We start from the raw sequence: 14,552 nt of genomic DNA on the forward strand, positions 1-14,552 counted from the left end.
TAGCAAAATCCTTAATTGAAAACAAAATATTTTAAAAAAATATTTAATCATTGTGGGAGATGCATGTGAAGATAAACTGTGAATATATTTTAACAATATGACATCACAGTTACCATCAACCCCATTAATTTCTATAAAATAAATGTAACCAAAGCATTTTTAATTTCTTGAAGGGGCAGTATTATGTAAAATTGACTTTTTTTAGCTTTAGCTCATGCATTTTCTTCCCTCATCAGAAACAAACCTGCAGTGTTGCCTTCTTACATGCATGTTTGAGGAACCAGAGAATCTGCCGTGGCAACCATTCAGCTGTGCAAAACGGCTGAGGGCACCGAGTGCCACCTTCAGGAACGAAGCTACTCCTCAGAACTGCAGTTTCTGAGCTTCCAAGCTTCAACCTCACTCAGCTCCTTCAGACTAGCAAGCAGCAATTAGCAAACACCTGAGCATCTGCTACTTATCAGTGGAATGCTGGTAAAAACATTATTAAAGGGTTAATAAAGAAGAAATGTTGTGATAACTTCCTGAAGGCAGAGTTTCAGAAAGAGCAGGACTTTCTTAAAGGGTCAAAGGCCAAATTTCAAGGCACTGAAGTACAAAGTCAAATTTCTTTTAGGCTGTATTTGATAAATGTAACGTTTTTCTATGTGTAACTGAAGGTGACATAGTGACGTGATTGTGTTATAAATTGATTTTATGTGGCTAAAAACACCCCTGTCAGGATCTGTGTTTTTCTTTGTTTATTTAGAGTGTTCTGTGTCCTTAAGTCTCTTCGTTGTCCTGTCCTCCCCTTGATTGTTCCCAGGTGTGTCTCGTTTCTGTGATTACCCTCCCATGTATTTAACTCCACCTGTGTTCCTTGTTCCTCGTCGGGTCCTTGTCGTTGTCAATGTCTGGTCTATTCGTGGTCAGTGTGTCGATGTGCCTGCTGCTCGTTGTTTGGACTGTGCTTTATCATTAAAATCATCATAATTCATCTGACCTGGGTCCGCTGCCTCTGCCTCACCACTCTCACCACCCGCACTTCATGACAACCCCATACTGCCCCTTTAAATGTTTGATAAAGCAGATTTTTCTGGCTTCATATACCCTCAACTGGTAAACTGCAGTAGAGTTTTATAAAAGTCATCATTACAAAGCAGAATTTTTTTCTTTTATTTTTGCTTTCACATTTAGCCAGCAATGGCAGGCTTAGGTCCAGATGGCAAGCTGTTGCATAATTTAGGAGTACCACCTTAAACTCTTCAGACATGTGGGGTATTTTTCTCTGTTGTGTGTTTTGGAAGTCCACAAACATAAAAAGAGTTTTTCCAAACCACCATACAAATAAGTACTGATTATAAAGACTATTATTAATCTCCTTTTAATTATGGAGATCTATCCACTTTTTTCCCTCGACATAATCCTTGCAGCTATAATGATCTCAACAATGACCAAACTTTTAGTGCATCAAGTATCTACTTTGTACTTTATGGACAAAGAACAGAATCAAGGGAAACTGCTAGTCATTGCCAGTGGCTCAGCACAGTGTAAGGTTCTAGCAGTTTTACTGAATGACTTTGCATTTCTGATGCAGGACAGACCTGTTCTTTTTAACAGTCATAATGAACAAAAGCCTATAGCGTTAAACACCACAGTGCACGTCGATGACATTTATTTAGACCTCTTTAAGACACCAAATCTCAGTATTATTCTCTAATATTAGTCTTCTGCATATGCCTGAAGTAGCATCACGCTGTTCTAAGACCTCTGTAGTTTAAAATAAACTAATCACAGGATCACAGATTAAACTGGAAAAAAAAATTCAAACCACAGAGGTGGGGAGCCTTTTTCTTTGTCTTTTCCATGAAGACAGGTTTGCATATTTCATCAAACAATTCACACTTTGAGACCACTGACACCTTCATAGCTCAGTGATACACATGAAGATGCTTAAAAAACTTGTGAGGTCAGTTTCACAAGCATTAGGGCAAGTGTGCAAATTATGCTCTACTCTAGGTTTATCTGTCACATAAAATCCAGATTTCAAACATTTGAGTTTGAGCCTGTAATGGGATATGGGACATATTGTGGACCTCCTAAAGAGTATAAATATGCAATGAATCTGCCTCTATAAGCTGCAAAACAAACAGAAAATGGCTTGATAGATCTAAAACAGCCTTTTCATTATTTGACCTGAACAGTCACCAGGAAAATGCTTGTTTTCATGATTGTAGTTTTGTTTTTATTTGAGGTCTCTGAGATTCAGATGAAAATATTCCAAGAGTTTGATTTTTGATCCAGTTCTCTATTGCTTATTTACTCTTCCTTCGCATGGAAAAACCCCACTGCAGAATAACTGCAACATGCTGACCTTGATAGATATCATTCCTGATCCCTAAACAAAGTTTAGTAGCGACAAAGGTTTGTTTAAATATTTAGTGTGACGTTATATGTTGAAACGCATCTGCCTTGCTCTTGCTGTTGTTTTTGGTGGAAATTTCCTTTCCATCTTAGTTGTGTTATTGCTGCTTACAGAGTCTCCATCTGTGGGGGCGGTTAAAGTAGACACTATAAAATATGATTATTTTATTGTTTTCCTACTGCAACTTGTGTTGTAGTCCCGTCGATGCAGAGACTGAAAGTGCAAAGTAGACAGTTGTACTGATAGTAACAAAGAGTGTTGTAGAACCTTCCATAAGATCATAAGAAGCGGAAGAGCTTTGATCATTTGCTTTATCAAAGTGGCCTCAGTACATTGATAGTGGAACTGTCATCCATTCAGCAAATTGTTCAAAAGCTGAAGCACTGGCATGTTTTCTTTTTGTTTTATTACACATAATAAAAGTCCTGCGGTGCACTTTTGCATTTTAATAACATTAAACTCAATAAACTCTCACCTTCAAGCAAAACTGGATAAACAAAATAATGCCAGTACTTGTGTTCTTAATGTTTCATTTTCACTCAGTCAAAGTTTATAATAGGGTTTTTATATATATATATATATAATTTGTTTACATTTTCATCTGAAATCCAATATGACAAAATTTATTTCTGAGAAACATAATCTGGGATCAGAACAAGATTTAAAGTTTACAGACCACAATCTTGCAATCATGCAGAATTCATCTAGTATTCTGAAGTGTATATGGAAGATGTTGCTTTTAACTCTCAAATTATAAAGACGAATCAGGGAAGGTCAGTGATAGAAACCTACATTTCTCATTTTCCTCATAACTGATTTATATTCATGAGTGAACAACTGATTTTAACTCGCAGCTAAGAAACTTATAGAACAACCAGTTTTAACCTTTAAAATGAAAGAGCCTCAGAACAAGTTTCAACTCTGCACCACAATATGCTTTCAGATCATGAGCACTAAGTTGGTTATGTTGTATAAACAACCAAGAATTTATGCAGTGCCTAAGTAAAGGTCAGCTAATAAAATTAGCAGTGTTGGCTACATATTATGTCTGTGATTTGAAAAATCCTATATTGTATATTTGCAATAAAAATTGTGAACTGTCATCAAAAGCTTTGTTGTGGGTGTGATTTATTCATTTCTTTTAAACATTCACCTGTTTGGTCACATTACAAGGAACAACTTTACTGTGTTGTGATTTTATTTATTAGACCAACATGAAGTGATACATAATTTTCAAACTTTGGAGAATTACAACTGCAAGGCAACAACTGCACCACCATCCTGCTCTAATCAGATCCATAAAGACCCAAACAATCTATTTGGGTGAAAACAGGGCAGAAGTTGAAGGAAAAAGCTGGTTAGCAGAGCTGTTTTTGCTCTTTGTTTCTTGTGCAGGAATTATTTTTCTGGTGTTGTGAGGTCACAGTAATGAATGATGCTTGGTCTAAAAGAACACTATGTTCGACTCTACCCAACAACATCTGTGAAGTTGTTATTGCACTTTTTCTCTGAAATGCCAGATATTTAACAGGGAAATTTGGACATTTTTGAACGTTTTAAGGAGCCATGGTGGATGTGTCCTCATGATACTGACACAAAACGTAATATTCAAACACAAGCTTAACAATCTGTAAGATGGAAGAAACTAGCAGCATCAATATTTTAATATTTAGTTTCAGTACGGCTCACAGTATTGGTCACATAAAAAGACAACCTCTTCTAGAAATGCATTATCAAAACAGTTTTTGTGTTTCAAAATGACTTCAAAAACGCAAAAAGCAAATATTTTAACCAAAAATGTTTATTAAATTGTACAACGCAAGATCCATATCACAATGACCAAACAGATATTTTGAACAGATACAACTAAATTATTTAATTCCAAGAAGAGAAAATAATTAGGCCCACAGAGAAAATAAGGCAATTTTATTAGATTACTGGAACAGTACAGATATAAACACTATACTGAGGTAGTGTTGATTCGGAAGCCCAGGGATCTACTCTTACTTTGCTAAATATTTCCAGTCATACACTAAAAATATTTGCAAATGTAATACAAACAATATATCTGGTTCACTTCAGTCTCTTAAAAAAAGCAACACTCCTGATATTGTCTTACAAAATTTTTTAAAGGCCACCAGTTTCCACACTAATGTTTCAATCAGTACAAAAAAGATAAGTTATAGAAAAGTCTGACAAAGTAGGATTATTACATTTTCATGTAACATCAAAAGAACTTATCTACTGACTGACCTCCAAGAGAGCCGATTTGATTCAGAGAGTAAGCTCCTCTCTCCGAACCCTCTGATCCCTCTGACCCCGGCTGACCAAACATCGGCCTCCTATTCCCACTGCTCACTGACCCCACTGACCCCAGAGACTCTCCCTTGTCACTCATAATCTCGCTGACACTCTCAGGGAAGCCACCGTGGGTGCTGTTGTTCTGAGATTCTCCACTGTACATGGAGTTGTTGCTTAAGCCGTTTCCGTGGTAACTGCTGCTTCTGTTGGAGCTAGTTTCCATCCCCTGCCTGCTTGGTTGAGACTGGAAGGTTTTACCGAAAGGAAAATGGTCAAATGACTTCTGGCTGTGCTCAGAGCCGAAGTCGGGCTGCGTATCAGGCCGAAAATATTGATGCGGCTCCTTCTCTCCAGGCAGCGCCGGGGCTGCTGCATCTAATCCAGTGTGATTAAAGGTCACATCCACTAATCTGTCTTTATGCAAGGAAGGAGGCCGACTAGTGGGAAAGAAGGCTGTTGCACCAGGAGGATAGGGTGTCACTCTACCTGCCTGAAATAAAACAAGCAATGAAAGTTTAGACCTAATGAAGATATTGCCATGGTAACAAAACCGCACCATGTAAGAATTCAGATCCGTCCAGATTGTTTCAACTGGGCCAGTTCACAACAAAATTCATCCTAAGGAACTTCACAACAGCAGCAGATCCGATTTATAAACAGAAATAAGATGAAATGCTTCCAAAAATATAAACAGGTTTGAATTCAATTACATACATTCTAATTAGATCCTATTTATATAATGACTTAGTCAACTTATGTGTAATTTGTCAATAGGTAATAATTTATAGGTCAAGCTACAAACTTAGCATCAATTCCTTGATTATCATAAAATTCTCCTTTTTATATATAAAGTCCCTAATATTAACAGTCCACATCTAATAGAATTATGGTTTATCGGCGGATTTTGCTGCCATTAACTTTGTTTTATTTTTTCTACTTTATGAAAGTATTTCCATTTCCTGGATGAGGCAATCAGCTGAGTTACTGCTTCCAATAACTTCATGTTCTCTCTGTGTGTTTATGAACTCCATGCTTTTTCTTTGACATGGAAACTTCTGTGTTTTTTGTTTGTCTGCTCTGTCTTCTCACAGACGTGCTCAGTAGCAGCAGATGGGCGTTCACCCTGCTGCAGATTTAACCAACTATGCAGTTGCCTGAGCTACCTTACATACCTGTTTACAAATAGGCAGTAAAGAGCGACAGCATTATTTGATAACTAGCACTACATTTTAATGTAAAAAGTTGAATATGAATCTGTTAATATGATTAAAGTATTTAGGTCATGTATTGCTGTGTAATAACATTACACATTATTTGTAATAACAATTAGCGTTTAACTGATTTAAAACAATCTGATATTGACATTTTATTGTCTGATTTTCTGGTTTTTAATTTCAAACTGGACTCTGGGGCAGCAACACTCCTGAGGTAGGAGGCACACTCTCAGAATCAGTCCAGTTTTGGATCGCATGGTGTGAAAACACACAGTTGGAGGAATGGTGAACCCAAATGGTTTGGGGAATTTAAGTTCATAAATAAAAACATTCCAGGTTGCATATTTAAAACGCATTTCAACAGAACATTATATATAATTTTAGCATGTTGCAAACATAATTACAGCACGGTAATTAAATAACACAAAGGTTCTCGCAGTGCTTTTCACCTGTTTCTAATATAAAAGGAATGTGACTCATTTTAAAATAACATGCAACAGTTTTAAGACACGCACCACCCGGTAGCTACTGCTGCAGATGAAAACATACTGTTCCCAGATCCTCACCAAAGAAGCGTTATGAGACTGTGCTTGAACATCCCTGAACTGGCCTGCGGTTGTTGAGGCGGCACGTTCCTGCTGTGGTCCCACTGTGGAGGACAGCTGAGGTTTTCCAAGAGGCTGGAAATCGGAGGTGTTGATCCCGGCCATTGATGCCAGCTGACCAAGGCTAAACATAAGGAAAGAGATCTGTAGATGCTGAAGATTTCAACAGATGCTTTTATAACCAAGAAGAAAAAAAATACTGCAATACTTGGCTTTCTGTTCTCTGTAAAACAAAGCTAATAAAGCTAATAATAATCTCAAAGACCACTCCACTGGACACCTGTGTGTTAGAACTGACCTTAAAATGTTTTAGATTTTCAGAGCCATTAATGGTAAAATCCCACAAATTTGTACATGATTTTATTTTATTAGTGATACTTTGATAATTCCTCATAGCAAAGAACATAACTCAGTGTGTTTTATATTAAACAGATTAATATAATCTGATTAAACTGGATCAGCCTGAGAGCTTACCAGACAGCAACAGAGACCACTGATGTTTGTAAAAGTAAACTGAAGATTAATAAAAACCTTCTTTTAGGTCAATCCTATCTGTTGTTGCACCAATCTTTCAGCTTGGCTTAACAATGAACGTAAATAATTACATATATTGTGCATTTGTTTTGCTCTTCATGATGGACTGACTTTAAAACAGGTTGAATAATATTCAGATTGTCTCTTTCTGGTGATTTTTTTTTAACTAAACCTTTTTTATTAGTCCTTACAATCTGTCTAGTTTTTAACATTAGTCAGGATTTTAGAATCTGTTATCTCTAGGGCCTCTTTATCATCACAACTCCTTCAAACAATCATCACCTCTGGTAACTGCACACATCTGTATTTTTATACTAACCTTCTTCTGTTTGTGTGTTAACATTGTTTGTTTTGTGCATGTGCGTGTTCTACAAATAAAGACTTTTGAATTTTGTTTTACAACTCCTGCATAATCTGGTGTAGTTCAAAGAAAAACCCACCCTGCATCCTTTAGGAGATCCAGGAAGGCGTGGAACTTATTGAAAGAGTTCTCAATGCTCTCCAGGACTGTCTCGTCTTCAAGAGAGCTGAAAGTCCGAAGTGCTGATCCAGAGCCAGGAGCTCCTAGAGCTTCAGACAGCGAACGGTTGGCATCACGAAGATAGCCATTCTCCAACTCGCACTGAGAAGAAATAAAAGATGCCTGCATCTTTGAGAAAATCTGGTAAAGTAATGCAAGAAAATTCTGCATTTCAAAAATTGTAAAGCATTTTTAAACCAAAACATTATTGAAAATAAAGTCAAAACAGAAGTAACTGAAGTCTTGATTTAAACATCTAACCACCTCCTGGAGCCTGGACTCTGCTCTTAGTCGAGCCCTGCGCTCCGCTGCCAAACTCAGACGGCACTCCTTTAGCTCCATCTGCAGGGCAAACATATAGACACATTCAACCTGCAGAGACTCTCAGTAAGACAAATCAGTTACAAAATCATGTGGAATAAAACAACAACGCCCCAGATTCTTTTATTTCTCTAAACAATTATGGTTGCTGACCTGAATGCGATCATACTGTTGTCCAGTTATTCTGTCCGTGGCTCCAAGAGAAGATGATGTCTGCCCCACTTCCACCACCAATTCTTCATTTTCACTGTCCTCGACCTCTGAGTTTGACTCCACAGTGACTTCGACTGCCGCCGCACCCTATAGGAGCAAACATAAAGCATGTTTTACAGTGAATCAAAAGATCAGATTTAGTCCTTAACACTGGATTACTGAAAGGAGTTTGACCAATTTTTTTTAACCGTTCATAATCAAAGGGAACCTCACCTCGAAGCTCTGGTTTATGATGGTAACGCCAGGAAGACCTCTGAAAGAAAAGCATCAAAGACAAATTAAAGTATCCATTTAATCCTTAAAACGTATTGTAGGATTTATTCTGCTGTTCAAAATTTCGACTAGATATAAAACCAAAAACCGTGCACCAAAAGAAAAAAAAAAAAAGACAGATTTCCTCACATCGCCGCACCTTTGGCGTCCAGCTCGTGCAGCCGCACGCCATGGAATCAAACTGGAGTGAGAAGATAGCTTCTTGGGCTGAGCAACAGCTGAACTCTGACCTACAGAGGTTCCTTTAAGAGAAGTTGTAGGAGTAAAAGAACCACATCAAAAACTTAAACAAGGACTTAATGCTTTATTTATGTCATCAAATGCACCAACAAGCACAAATCCCTCATTAAACTATTTTATGGATTGTAAGTGTGAAAGACTCTAAATACCCAAGAGGTCATCTAAATTGGTCATCGGTAATCAAATGGGTTTTTATCAGTAAATAATTTTACCAATTAACTTAATCACAGGAATGAACCAAGAAGCTGGTAATTACATATAGGGAAGGTCATGAAACAGAAAATCATCTTCAAGTGTACTTTTACACCTGCCAACAGGGGAAATAAAACTAACCAAGAAGAAATTGAACTCAGTTCAGAAAGCTTTTAAGAATAATGAAATGGTCTGTGTGGGTAATACAAAACAGAACTATTTCTCTCATTTAACATGACAGGTTGATAAAAGCTAAAATCAGGCCTTTATGAATTGGTAACTTCAACCATTTAAAGTACACGATATCATGCTGGTGTTTGCCTGTTCTCACAAGCATGTATTGTTCCTTGGTGAACACAACCAGATTTTTCTAAATATGCGTACACATATACCTTTCCTATATGTTGATCTTCGTCTTACTGTAACGGGTATGACTCCTCTTTTCGGCCCAGATGCTTTATGTGACTCTGTGCTAGTTGGTTTTATCCAGCAGTACTGCAGTACAACAGGAGAAAATAAATTATCAACTTAAAATAGTAATTCATACTACAAAACACTGTGAATGCTAATACCACAAAGTGTTACCTCCGATGATTGTCCCTTAGCGATCATTAGTACTTTCTCGATCACAGTTTTAATTAAAACTTTGTCTGTAAAGGAAAAAAAGTTGGGAGCATGCTCAGTTATTTCTATAACAGAACAACAATTCTGCATCTACAGATGAAGGGCAAAACAATGTGTCGTGAAATCTTTAAAAGCTTGAAACGATTTCTACTCAAACCCTGTCGGCTAAATACAAAGGCATTTTCCTTCCACAACATATTTCTTAATACATTCTTTTTTTTTTAAAAATCCAAATAAATTATATTGAAGGTTGTAACGTGACAAACATTTAAGTGGACGATGGATATGAAGATTTTTGCAGGACTTGTAATTATGGACAGTCTTACCAACTAAAGGGTTATTACGGATATCCAACACACACAGAGAGGAATTCGTTTTCAGAGCTTCTAACAAACGACGAGCTCCTTCATTGGACAGACCACACTTCTGTAGATCCACTGCTGTTCAAGGGACAAAAACCAAAAACCTTTCAGCAAAATCCAATAAACAGGAACTCAAAAAAACTTCAAGTACTGTGTTTTTCTTCTTCTTCTGTAATCTACATATCCCAACAAACCTTTAACCCACAGGTCCTCAGTCAGCTCGTGTGCAAGAGCAGCAGCACCGCGATCCCCAATCAAAGAGTTTCCATTTAAAGTGACGCGACGGAGGCCGCTCATTACATCGAACTGAGGAAGTCGATACCTCAGGGACTCTGCCCATGCAGCGCTGTGTCTCTGCATCGCCTGGTGCTAAAACAAATACAATGTCCTTTTTTCAGGGCAAATATTTCTCACGTGGATTCTGGACCTACAATAATATGTGGCTACATTTATCTTAGCTAAAAGCTAGAAGTCAGATTTTACACCTTGATGATATTGGCCATATGCTCCGCTCCTATCCAGGTTAGATTGCATCCAGTAAAATCCACCGATCTAATGCTTGTAGAATATTTCACACTTTGGCAAATGACTGAAACAAGATACAACATATTCATGTATAGAATAAATTGAAAGAAAAACATTTCTTTGTGCTACAAGTAAGAATATACAGCACATACTTTCTAAGCCCTCATCAGAGATGGGACAGTTAGCCAGAGAAAGGTTTTCCACGGAAGAGCTTTGTGCCAAGCCCTGGAACCACAGACAAGAAAAACTTAAAATTTCTACTCTTACATGAAACAGGTGTTAAGCTTTTTTTCTAAATGTTTTTTGAAGCACATAAAAATTTGTCTTTTTCTTTACAATTTGTTCTGGGGACAGAAATCTGCTGCAGGATCTCTGTCAAAGGTAATAATTTGGAAGATTATCCTCATTTCTAAATCACATGATGTAAATGCTCTAACTTTTACTAAACTCCATGAAGTTAACTAAACCACATGTTCTTGTTGGCGCATTAGTGAACTTAAATATGTTTTTAATAATTTATAGTTTTGATGCTTTTAATTAATTGAAGCAAAAGCAGAAAAGTTGCCGACCACTGATCAGACCCAATGGAGGCAAAAACGTGTTCTTGTTGTTGATGCAAACAAATGTGAAGTGTTGTACCAATATCAATAAGTGAATTAAAAGACGATTAAATTACTGTTGCAGGCTGTGTTTACCTTTGTTAAAGTGATAAGGTCCCTCTCTCTCAATGGAAGTCCGTGAAGATGAAGAGTCTTGAGGCAGGGAGAGACAGTGAGACACTCTCTCAGAGTCTTACACAGTTTAAATGTCATGTCCTTGGAGCGAATGGGGGGGATCTTCCTCCTGCTGCCATACTTACCGTAACTTATATCTGAAATGATTAGTGATTGATGTAAATAAGCAAAACATTTAATGTACAATTGTCATTGCTTTAAAGTCTGGATGAATGTGCCCAGTCCACTTTTCATTGGCATTTCTTACCTGAATCTGCAAAAGCTACACCTGCCTGAAATGTGCTGCTTATTGCAATATGATGCAGGTGCTTGTTGATGGATATAGAGCTGAGAATAGGCGGCCAGTCCACTAATTTCAGCTTGTCTCCGTTAAAGTCCAGCATTCCTTTATCTAAGTTTATCTTTACAGCACGGAGAGGAACCGAGTCCTGCTTCGCACATGAAAACTCATAGTATGCCATGAAGTCATGAGGACCCTGCTGTCGAATCTGAGCACTGCTCTGAACCATCTTTGACCTAGAAAACAAAATAAATAAAGGTTTAAAAAGACATGAGATTTTTTTTATTATAGTCTGGAAAAGACCATATGTGTGAACAGCATGACTTTAAAGAGTAGCAAACACTTTCTACCTCGATTCAAACCAACTTATGATTCGTTTAACATTCATTGTACCAACATGCAGGAACAGTTTTCTTGAACCAGATCAAAAACACCTGTCATTCTAAAAAGTCAAAATAACAATAATAAACATATAACATCAGGGAAAAGACACAACATAATAAATAAAAATAATTTACAAATAAAACCAAAAAGCATAGGTGACTTCATGATCTTGTTGGGTCTGGTTGGGTTTTTATTCAAATATATGTGCAACTAGGTGCATTCTGGGACATTTTCTATGCAACGTTGATTACTCTCAATAAACTATAGATTAATAGTAAAAAGTACTAAATACAGAGGTGTACAGAACAGTGTAGGACAAGACAGTGTCCCCTGCTTATTGTTTACCATTTTAATGTGATATTTTATCATTATTCATCATCAAGTTTATTTGTGTCACACCTTTCAACAACAAGGCCATTCTAAGTGCTATATGTAATAAAAACGTAACAAGATAGCCGTTCAGTGTTTTATAAATGAACAAAAGTATTTCAAAGTCTATTCTCTGAATTATATGGAGCCAATGTAAGAACTTTGGAACTGGGGTGATGTGCTCTACTGTCCTAGTTTTATGTTAGGCAATATCTTAAAAGCAAAAAGTATTGCATGCTGATTTTATATTTTTGATTGAATTGACATTGAAAAAGAACTGTGAATGAAAATAAGAGTAAATACCAAAATGAACCTTTAACAACTTCCACTATTTTTGTTCTAGTATCAAACGATTGTAAGGAAATATATTTAGGTTCTAGTTTATTTATTTTTATATTGGCTGCAGTGTAGTACATGCAGATTAACTGATAATCTGCATGTACTACAAGTTTCTGTGTGTGAGTTTGAAATTGTCAGCAATTTCTGTTTCTAGCTTCAATCTCATTGTATCTTTCAACATGGAAAATTAAGTTATTCAAATTAAAGCAGTTGTGTTAATTGCAAAGTTTTTGAGGCTTTGCAGTTAACATTTAAATTTACCTTTGAGTTTTGGAGGGGAGTAATAGACTCTTTAAATTGCCTCATTCAGTAAACGTAAGAAAATGGTTGGTATTTGCCGAAAGAAAACTGCCATCATGGGTATTAACATATGAACTGACACCAAAATGCGAACCTTTTAAAGACAAATTCAGAATTAAAAGACTTCATTTAAATTAACTCAAGATAAACAGACAGAGAATTTAACTTGAAGATAATCGTCAACGTTTCCTTTAGTCACGTTAAAAAATATACATCTTTAAAAGTCTGTAAAGAAAGCTTCAATTCTGCCATCGGTTAGCTAAACTGAGCTCCTAGCAACCATCTCTATTGTTGACAAGTCCATAAAACTCCTGAATTTCATGCATTTCTAAGTCATATAAAGTACTTATAAAAAATGAAATATACCTTTTTGTATGTCTGGAGACTCTATCGAAAAGACATAACTCTAGCGTTGTGTTTAGGCTGGTTTCTTTACCATTTCTACGGTGTGTTTATAACGGTTAATGATGAGCTCAAAAGTGGCGGTGTTGCTCTGTCAGCGCCCACTTCCTCTTCTTCTTCTTTATGTCAGTCTCCAAGCAGCAGGTGCTGCCACCTATCGACGCAGATGAAGCTCAGATGATTCAGAAGAAAAGCTTTATTTACTACTGTTGTGTTTGCCTGAAACCGGCTAATGCAATGGCTTTTAAAACGTGGATCAAATATGATAAAGAACTGAGAAATTGCTTATTATATATCCTTGGAAAAGAAAAGCTAGTTTTAACAGTTTCTCCGTCCAAATATCTTTTTTATAAGCCCACAGCATAATTGCACTAATGGCTACAAGTTTTTTTTTTTTCTAGTTCAACTGTTTTGCTATTAGGCTTAAGTCATTTACGATTTCAAGTCATGGGGTTTTTTTTTGTTGGAAAGTAGAATCCATTTGTATAATGCTGTTTTGAAAAATAGATGAAGATTCCAAGTTTGTAAATATAATAAACCCTAATTATTTATGTGAAAAAACCTTCAACATCACTTCCAAGAAGTCATTGAGCAAATGGAAACTTGCGAGCTCAGTTCCATGAACTTTGTGTGAACAGTTCTGATCAATAAGGTCAAGGCTTTGGCTTGTCTCTCGGCTTTCTGTTTGTCTTTCTGCTAAAAATTAGAATTATGTCTGGTAGTTGTATTCCAAATCTGCAAACATAAATGTTGTATTGAATTAATGCATTTCAATCTCTCTCGCCATCTGTGGGGTGAGGCACTTAGACACAAATGTTGTTGCCCACCCATTGTTTTAAGCAATTTCACAATTGCTGGTTAGGCATCATAAGATTGAACAACTTACATGTTTTGACCAGCAAAGCACCACTTCCAGCCTTGACAAACCCTGACAAAATCTCTTCTCATAGCAGATACATTCTCAGGTCAGGAGCTACTGGAATAATTAGGGTTATGGAGATTAGATAGAAACAATAGAAACAGTGAAAAGAGCTCTTTTTGTAACTTCAGCATCAGACCTTTTTATTCACAAACAGGTCTCTGTTGAAAAAGAAAATTGCCTGTAATTTGATAGTTGTAGTGCCTAGTTAACTCCCTGAATTGTTATTCTTGTTTTAATATTATTGTTACATAAATCATTGAAAGACTTTTCACCACAATACATTAAAGATCTGTTGTTGTTGGTCCTTCCAGACCACTCAGGTCTTCTGGTTCTGGTCTGCTCTGCGTCCACAGAACCGGAACCAAACATGGAAAAGCAGCATTCAGTTTCCATGCACCAAAAATCCAGAACAAACTTCCAGAAAACTGCGAAACAGCTGAAACACTGAGTTTCCTTAAATCCTTACTAAAAACCACCTGTTCAGAGTTGCTTTT

General features: G+C 36.7%; 1 protein-coding gene across 2 annotated transcripts; it reads right to left on the minus strand.

Annotated features, from left to right (window-relative positions):
* Window positions 1-4,315: 4,315 nt before the first annotated feature.
* Window positions 4,316-13,230, minus strand: cep78 (centrosomal protein 78). Of its 2 annotated transcripts, none has more exons than XM_023343128.1 (16): window positions 13,101-13,230; window positions 11,310-11,578; window positions 11,024-11,199; window positions 10,481-10,553; window positions 10,289-10,392; window positions 9,998-10,172; window positions 9,768-9,881; window positions 9,403-9,467; window positions 9,210-9,312; window positions 8,525-8,627; window positions 8,326-8,365; window positions 8,053-8,199; window positions 7,843-7,920; window positions 7,499-7,680; window positions 6,486-6,648; window positions 4,316-5,195 (listed from the first exon to the last, which is right to left on the minus strand). In XM_023343128.1, the coding sequence occupies exons 2-16, from the start codon at window positions 11,569-11,571 to the stop codon at window positions 4,632-4,634; spliced, it is 2,349 nt and encodes a 782-aa protein (XP_023198896.1). In that variant the 5' UTR covers window positions 11,572-11,578; window positions 13,101-13,230; the 3' UTR covers window positions 4,316-4,631. The 2 variants fall into 2 exon arrangements, with proteins under 2 accessions (XP_023198896.1, XP_023198895.1); XM_023343127.1 differs by having other exon boundaries at window positions 7,840-7,920.
* Between the last annotated feature and the right edge of the window lie 1,322 nt (window positions 13,231-14,552).

This window comes from Xiphophorus maculatus, chromosome 12 (assembly GCF_002775205.1).
Source record: "Xiphophorus maculatus strain JP 163 A chromosome 12, X_maculatus-5.0-male, whole genome shotgun sequence".
NCBI classification, from domain to species: domain Eukaryota; kingdom Metazoa; phylum Chordata; class Actinopteri; order Cyprinodontiformes; family Poeciliidae; genus Xiphophorus; species Xiphophorus maculatus.

What these genes read in the sequence shown, in the direction of transcription:
- cep78 (XM_023343127.1), bottom strand. Translation starts at nt 11,571, where the DNA reads ATGGTTCAGAGCAGTGCTCAGATTCGACAGCAGGGTCCTCATGACTTC. An exon ending in CTAAGGGACAATCATCGGAG is followed by an intron (nt 9,313 to 9,402) that starts GTAACACTTTGT and finishes GTTGTACTGCAG; the next exon opens with TACTGCTGGATAAAACCAAC. An exon ending in AACAGTATGATCGCATTCAG is followed by an intron (nt 7,921 to 8,052) that starts GTCAGCAACCAT and finishes TTTGCCCTGCAG; the next exon opens with ATGGAGCTAAAGGAGTGCCG.